The sequence below is a fragment of the Uranotaenia lowii genome, chromosome 2 (assembly GCF_029784155.1).
Source record: "Uranotaenia lowii strain MFRU-FL chromosome 2, ASM2978415v1, whole genome shotgun sequence".
In the NCBI taxonomy this organism is placed as follows: domain Eukaryota; kingdom Metazoa; phylum Arthropoda; class Insecta; order Diptera; family Culicidae; genus Uranotaenia; species Uranotaenia lowii.
Window position 1 is genome coordinate 161,592,873 of NC_073692.1, and position 8,389 is coordinate 161,601,261.

General features: G+C 40.5%; 1 protein-coding gene across 1 annotated transcript; it reads left to right on the top strand.

The window, feature by feature from the left end:
* The first annotated feature begins 5,735 nt into the window (after nt 1-5,735).
* LOC129742039 (uncharacterized) lies at nt 5,736-6,101 on the top strand. The gene has a single exon (XM_055733884.1). The coding sequence runs from the start codon at nt 5,736-5,738 to the stop codon at nt 6,099-6,101; it is 366 nt and encodes a 121-aa protein (XP_055589859.1).
* Nucleotides 6,102-8,389: the final 2,288 nt, after the last annotated feature.

Sequence of the window (8,389 nt, forward strand, 5' to 3'; positions counted from 1 at the left end):
CAGCTCGATGCGCCAACAAAGAAGCGGCATTAAAAGACATGAAGTCCAACAAAGCGCCTGGAATCGATTGTATTCTTGCTGAGATGCTTAAAGCCGACTCTGTCTTGTTGGCACGAATGTTGCATCGCCTTTTCGCTGACATTTGGGATACAGCAACATTTCCGGCCGACTGGATGCAGGGTATCCCCGTAAAGGTCCCAAAAAAAGGAGACCTGACCGAGTGCGGTAACTGGCGTGGCATAACTTTGATCTGTACAACTCTCAAAGTACTCTGCAAAGTAATCCTGTACAGGATCCAGGAGAAAATCGACGCTACACTCCGGATGATCATGTGTGGACCACATCACAACGCTTCTAATCCTAGTGGAATAAATAAACGAATTCCAGGACTCTCTTCTGCTGGTGTTCGTTGATTTTGACAAACTAAACCACGAAAACATCTTGGCGGCTCTTAGGCGACGAGGAGTTCCAGAGAAACTAATCCATCTCTTCGAAGCACAAAACGAGGCATTTTCGTGTAAGGTCCTGCACGATGGTGTCTTGTCTGATTTGATCCCGGTAACTACTGGAATGAGACAAGGATGAATCTTATCACTGCTACTCTTTCTCATTGTAATAGGTGAGATTCTGACTGGATCGATTGACTGATACCAAACCGAGGATTGCCGTAGAATCCTTCAACAATGGAGCAGCTTAACGACCTTGACCTTGGCAGACGATATTGTTTTGCTCGCTCAAAGACAACAAGACATGCAGAGCAAACTCGACGAACTCACCGAAAGCTACAAGGCAGCAGGTCTCAAAATCAATGTCGGAAAGACCAAGTCTATGGAAATCAACACGATCCAATTTCGTGGTTGCTGGGCAACAGGCTGAGAAAGTGGACTACTTCCAGTATCTTGGTAGCCAGATATCGCCTGATGGTGGTACCCGGAAAGCTATCGAAACCTGTATCAGAAAAGCTCGATTTGCATTTGCTAGTCTCCGAAACATCTGGCGCTCACGGCAGATCTCTCTGACATTCCGTAAAGTAATCAGAGACGACAACACTGTTAACGAATCTGAAAAGAATCTCTCTTCCTCTTACTTTTCAACTTATCATCTTCAGAGGATTAATCATATTTGATGCAGAATTTCTTCTAATGTTTGCGTGGTTAATAAAAGTCATTTCACTATGGAGTATGTATAGCTCCCGTTTTCATATTTTTTTTACAATGGGAACAGGAAGATAACTTGAAATTACGTTTGATAATTGTCCTCGATGACGACGATTTGAACAGTTGTGTTAAAGCTTAAATTGAGAAATAGAAACATTGAATCCAACAGACGAAAGCCACTTTTGAGGTCTTTCTGCAGCATTTTGATTTTTTTCCTCAAACTCATCTTTTGTTTCCCGTTTGCTATTATTAATGTATCGTCCGCATAAACGACGATTTGAATGTTTTCAGGAATGGAAAATCTTTAAACAATGGATTGATAGCAATTAAGAAAAAGGCTACGGTTTTAACGGATCCATAAGGAATTCCTCGGGCAGTTCTTTAAGTTGACAAAGAGTATGACCCTATCTGCACTTTGAATGAACGATTTAATAAGAAATTTAAAATATTTTTAAAAAATTCGAAATAAAATTTGGTTTCTGTTTGGGTTTTAACTACAGTAGTTCTATTAACAATATCATAAGCTTGAGAGATGTCTGTAAATTCTTAGTTTTATATTTTTCCACAATTTGAACTGTTCTAATACCTTTGAAATTGAAGTGCTCACATTATGTTCAGTTATGCTTTGATCTAGATTTGAATTACTCTGAATGTCAATGTTAAACCAAAAAGAAACAGAGAGCAAAGAAGTTAGACTCTCTTCCGTTCCAACCATACGGACATAATTAAAAGTTTCCTAAACATCGTGGTTTAAATAAAATAGTTGAGTTTTTGTTACAATACAATTCGGTTTTTGATTAAAACAAGTGGTCGGAGTTTCCGGAAAGGCACAACTTCCACAACTAAACGTATCATAATTTGGTGCCATGGCCAGGATTGGTCCCCAAAAACCGACGACAAAACTCAGGATCCATAACCACACTTGGACCATCGGAACAATTCCCCAGGTTTTTTTTTATAATTTTCAAGGCCTGTTTTATTACGGGTACATGTGAGTACCATTCCAACAAATTCCCGACATTTTTGCAGTGCTTCCTGTGTTTCCTTAATTACTTTCCCAAAAAAACAGACATCGGAGAAGGTCGATATAGGATCAATCTAGGACTACCACGTGTCTCCAATACCAAATGGTTATCCCGATTTGGATAAATTTCCTGCTTTCTACGGTACCCCGGGGTATGAAAAAATTGGCTTTCCATCAGGCTGTGGACGGACAACAATTTTGGCGGGTTTTCCAATAATCCTAACCTCTTTCTCAAACTCAACAATTTTCCATGATATTTATCACATTCCTGGTTCCTGGCTCCGGATTATTATAAAAATACAAGGCCTGTTTTTGGTCAGACACAGGTGAGTGTCTGTCCAATAATTTACACCGTTAGCAAAAGGTGCATCCTGGTTTCCCATACCATTTTAGTGTTTGTTCATCACGAGTCGACATGGCGACAACTGTGGAGAAGAGGCTAGCTAAAACGGAGCTGAAAAGGCGCAATATCATCGCATCGATTCAACGAATTGAGGATTTCCTGCACAACTTCGAACCGGAACGTGACGTAATCGAGCTACCCATACGGATTCACACTTTGGTCCTGAAAATGGAGAGCTTCGAAGAAATACAAGCGGACTATTGCGGCTAATTCACTGCTAAAATAGAAGAGCAATATTTCCGAACAAAGGGTGGATTGGTCTCGAAAGTTCCTCCAACAACCTCTAATTCCCCATCGCAACACACATCACAAATGGCGGTTAATATTCCTTCGGTAAAACTTCCCACAATCTCTCTCCCAACTTTCGATGGTGATCTAAACGACCGGCTCACGTTCCACGATTCCTTTAACTCCCTCATACATTCCTCTACTGAAATTCCGAGCATCCAAAAATTTCAATATTTACGCTCAGCACTAAAAGGCGACGCATTGGCTTTGGTAGAATCGCTTACAATAGCTTCTGCCAATTAAGGGGGTGGCTTGGGAATCACTGCTGTCAAGGTATTCCAACAAATATCTCCTAAATAAAAATCACCTGCAGGCTATAACATCTTTTCCGAAGGTCATCTGCAAATCAACCTCAACACTACAAGCGGTGATCGAAGATTTTCAACGTCACGTAAAAATCTTACAGCAGTTAGAAGAACCTACTATGCATTGAAGTAGTCTTCTTGTCCAACTTCTTCTTTATAGAGTTGATGATCAAACACAGAAGGACTGGGAGGAAGTAATTTCGGAGGGAAAGGAACCCACTTTTGAAAATTTAGTTGATTTTCTTACAAGAAAAATACGCACCTTAGAATTGTTGGCAATATCTTCAGAACAGACGTCGGTAAAGCTATCAAAACCATTCCACAAGAAAAAACTACAAAACACTCCCAAATCCCATCCACCTCTCGGGTTAACACTTTTTCGGCTCCTGATGGTTTTCGTCCAGGATGCCTGGCATGCAACCATTCCCACCCATTAATTAAATGTCCGGTTTTCGAGAGGATGTATCAGAATGAAAAATTGAACCTCGTCAATAGATCAAAAATATGCAGTAACTGCTTTAGGAGCGATCACTTTGTTCGAAATTGCACTTCAAACTTTTCGTGTCATCTTTGCCAAAAACGGCACCGCACTTTGCTGCCACACTAGCTTTGAAAGGGGGATTCCTTCTACGTAAATGGTGTTCAAATGAAGCAGCTCATCTGGTGGGAGTTGAATTAGAAAATTTGGCATCACAAATTCCACACACCTTCGACCCTGAGGAGTCGATAACGACATTAGGAATGTCTTGGGTTCCATCCACAGACCAGTTTCGTTTCGAATTCATCCCGAATATACATCAAGGACTAAAGGGGTACGAAAAGGGGTATTCTTTCCTGCATTGCTCGCTTGCACGACCCACTTAGCCTTATTGCACCCATTGTAGTACGAGCCAAGATCCTGCTACCTCTCTTACTAACATCACACAAAAGTGAAATTAATACTCGGCACAAAAAAACTTTATGAGTTAAATGTCTTAATGAAACTACTTGTAAATAAATAAAAAAAAGATCCTGCTACAAAATTTATGGACAATTTCTATTGGTTGGGACGATGAAGTACCAGAACAAATTCAATCAAGGTGGACTAATTTTCTGAAATATTTGCCTAATTTAGCTGATTTCCGAATCGATCGTTATGCTTTTCAAGAGGGAGAAATTGAATTGCATTGCTTTGCGGATGCGTCTGAATCTGCATTTGGTGCATGCATTTATGCGAGAACTGTTAATCCGATGGGACATGTGAAAGTTTTGCTTATTGCAGCTAAGTCCAGAGTTGCCCCCTTGCAAAAACGTAGTTTGCAACAACTAGAGCTCTGCGCAGCACAAATTGCTGTTCAGCTGCACTCCGAAGTTCACTCAGCTTCAAAAATCAATATAATCGATTCCTATTTTTGGTTGGACTCCACCGTGGTCTTATATTGGATCTGATCCCCTTCACATAAATGGAAAACATTCGTTGCCAATAGGGTGACCGATATCCAGAAACAATCCAATCCATCAAACTGGAATCATGTTCCCGGGCACTGCAATCCTGCCGACCTAGTGTCTCGGGGGACATCTGTAAACCAACGACTGAACAGAAGCTTATGGTGTAATGGTCCTGACTGGCTACAGCGAGAGAAGGAGAGTTGACCCCCACAAATAATCACCCAGCCAGACGTTCCGGAGAGTGAATTGGAATTCAAGATTTCCGCTTTTGTTGCCCAACCTTCACCATCACCCAACCCAATCATTACTCGCTTCTCTAGGTAAGACCGAATGTTGAGATCTATAGCCTATTGCTTGCGCTTTGCCAGAAACACTTGGGAGAAAATGTTATTACCATCGTCTCAATTATCAGTTGAGGAGATTGAGCTTTCAAAATCGGTTTTGATAAAGATTGTTCAAAGGGAAAGTTACGAAGAAGAAATAAAAGCGCTCAAGAGAAAGAACTCCGTGGGAAAGCGCTCTTAACTTTAACTTCTGAACCCGTTTCTCGACTCCGATGGAATTATTCGTGTTGGTGGCCGGCTGCAACTCCTGAGTGATCCCTACTCCTCTAAACACCCAATAGTCTTGCCTAGATTCCACCTCTTCACCAGATTGCTCCTGATAAATTATCACGAGAGGTTATTGCATGGAGGAAATTCCCTCACCCTTGCCACCGCCCGCGACGAATTTTGGCCCGTAAATGGGAAAAGAGCCGTGAGAAGCATCATTCGCTCTTGTTATCGCTGTACTCGAACCAATCCACACCCCCTGAGCCAACCCACTGGTCAATTGCCCCTTGCCCGAATTACTCCAAGTCGCCCATTTCTGCACACTGGCATAGCTTATTGTGGGCCTGTTTTTGTAAAGTATCCCAATCGCAGAGCCAGCCCAATCAAAGCCTACATCGCCATATTAGTGTGTTTTTCGACCATGTGAACTGCATCGAACTGGTCGGTGACCTTACTGCTGCTTCTTTCCTTTCCGCACTTCGCCGCTTCGTCTCTCGACGAGGGGTGCCTCTGCACATCTTTTCCGACAATGCCACCAATTTCTCGGGAGCCAAAAATTAACTCAATGCCCTCTACGACATGCTTCATAATAGTATCGAAGCAAAACAAATAGCCTCCAGTCTCGCATCAGAACGCATCCAGTGGCACATGATTCCGCTGCGCGCCCCCAACTTCGGAGGATTGTGGGAAGCTGCGGTTAAGATTGCCAAACGACATCTTATCCGTCAAGTTGGAACAACGACGCTGTTTTATGAGTATTTGGTGACCATCCTGACGCAGATTGAAAGTTGTACGAATTTCCGCCCGCTTTGCCAAATGTCCGAGGATCCAAATGACTACGAAGTGTTAACTCCAGGTCGTTTCTTGACTGGATCATCGCTTCAAGCCCTGCCGGATTTGAATTGGTCAGACGTTCCCACAAACCGTCCAACCAATTCCAATTAATCTCTGCTCACACCAACTGGAAGCTTCAAGCGGAGTATCAGCATGATTTGTTCGTTGCCGAACGAGGAATTCTGACAACGAGGTGATTCCCGATCCAGCGAAAAATGAAGACATCGAAGAAAACGTTAAAATTAAGTGAATAACTGTGAAATGGCACATTTCAGGCGACCGGCTTATGTTAATTCTTAACTTTATATTTTTCCACAATTTGAACTATTCTAATACCTTTGAAATTGAAGTGCTCACATTATGTTCAGTTATGCTTTGATCTAGATTTGAATTACTCTAAATGTCAATGTAAAACCAAAAAATAAACCGAGAGCAAAGAAGTTAGACTCTCTTCCGTTCCAACCATACGGACATAATTAAAAGTTTCCTAAACATCGTGGTTTAAATAAAATAGTTGAGTTTTTGTTGCAATATAATTCGGTTTTTGATTAAAACAAGTGGTCGGAGTTTTTAATAAGTTTCCGGAAAGGCGATTCCACAACTAGACGTATTAATGTCGAAAGATAGCATTTCACAATGATATTTGTCGATAATTTGCTTCTTTAGAAATTCTTCCAATTCTGATAAATGGACATTTGTGCAATTGAAAATTTTTAGGCTGAAACGAGATTTACTGAAAATAAAAACTTTGAAAAAGCTGTTTTCCACTAACTATATCTCCAAGTTCGCGTGAGTTCGGTTTATTTTTTTGGTTTTATTTTAATCAGGTCTAGTATGATAACTTTCTTTCATGATGTTTTTGTATTATTTTTCATAACGTACTGGAAAAATTATAAAAAAATGAGAATTACACTTTTGAGCACTTTATTAATTTTTAAAGTTCAAGAACAAAAAAACACTAACAATAAAAAATTCAGTTTCACATGACCGACTGAATAGTGATATCCAGCTGGGGAATTGCACCGGACGGAACTCAGCCAGTCAGTAGTGCCCGAAACGTGTCAACCGAAGGGGTTTCGGTGGCAAAGTTGAAAAAGTGAATTATGCTTGCTCAAACAACACCCCGACATGGCCACAGGGCATACATACATTCGTTCGTCCGTACAAGTGGAATTGGTGGAGCTCTGAATTATGATGTATGACGTTCTCCCCCTGCCCTGGTTGGTTGAAAATCGCATGTACGTTGGTATGTAAAAAAGGGCAGCTCCACGTAGAAGTCGCTGAACCGAGCAAAATGTTCAATATTTGGACGAATAAAGTAACTTTATTGGATGGAAAACTTGGTGACGAAAAAATATATCGTTTGTATATCACGAGAATGCTATGCATAAAGCAGAATCAATTATATGTATTTAGACAATCAATCAAACGAAAAGTCATGAGAGATTATATGTTATTGAGTTTACAATGTAAAAATAACTTGGATATTTTGAGTTTAATGAAATTTTAACTTAAAAATAGTTTTTATTGAATTCAAAGTATTTCAGAAAAAATATTCCATTCACAACATTTTCTATCGCTTGCAATTCGAATGCTGCTTCATTGAGAAAAGAATCTGGCAAAGTTGTCCCCCCGGTAGACTCGTTTCAAATGGTCCCCATTCACTTGAGTTGTTGGCCCATTTGTCATTCAAGGCCGAGCCAAAAGGGTAAGGGCAGCACCCCAAAAAAAAAACTATAGCTAAGAACTGCACAGCTGGGAAATTGAACGTCTGGCTCTTCAAACGAACTGAAATAAACTTTTCCATTCACAGCCCCAAACTGAAAAGAGGAGATGTTCGTCCACTGCTGAACTGGTGCCAGGGCTAGGCCAATGCCATTGATGCAACTAGCCAACGTTTGATGCATGTTTCATGCGACCCATGGCTCAAGTGCAATCTGACATTTCTCTAAATTGGAAAGCTTCTTTCATCAAACTAATCAAGTCTCCAAAAGTGGTTACATACTTGCTTGCTTGCAATGAAGAATGGGCACAACTGTTCAACGAGCTTTGTGTGGACTGAATCTTAAGTTGAGAACTTTCTGGCAGTTTGTTAAATCAGGTTTTATTGTCGTTTGTTATTCGAACGTTTTAAAAACGTAAAGTTAACATAAAGACCTTGTACTCAAAAAATTTAAGTGTTTTATTCAATTTTTTCTTAAGGTTACATGATCTCGCAAATCTTACTAGCAAAAAAATACACTTTTCGATCAATCCCGGTGCATTTTCATTTTTTAACAGGAACATTCTTCTCAAAAAATAAAAACAAACAACAGACTGTGCTAGGCCTTCCTGAGAGGCCTGTGAATACTTCACAGGAACAACCAATTTATCACTACTGGAGTCAAATATAAGTCTGA

What these genes read in the sequence shown, in the direction of transcription:
- LOC129742039 (XM_055733884.1), top strand. Translation starts at nt 5,736, where the DNA reads ATGCTTCATAATAGTATCGAAGCAAAACAAATAGCCTCCAGTCTCGCA.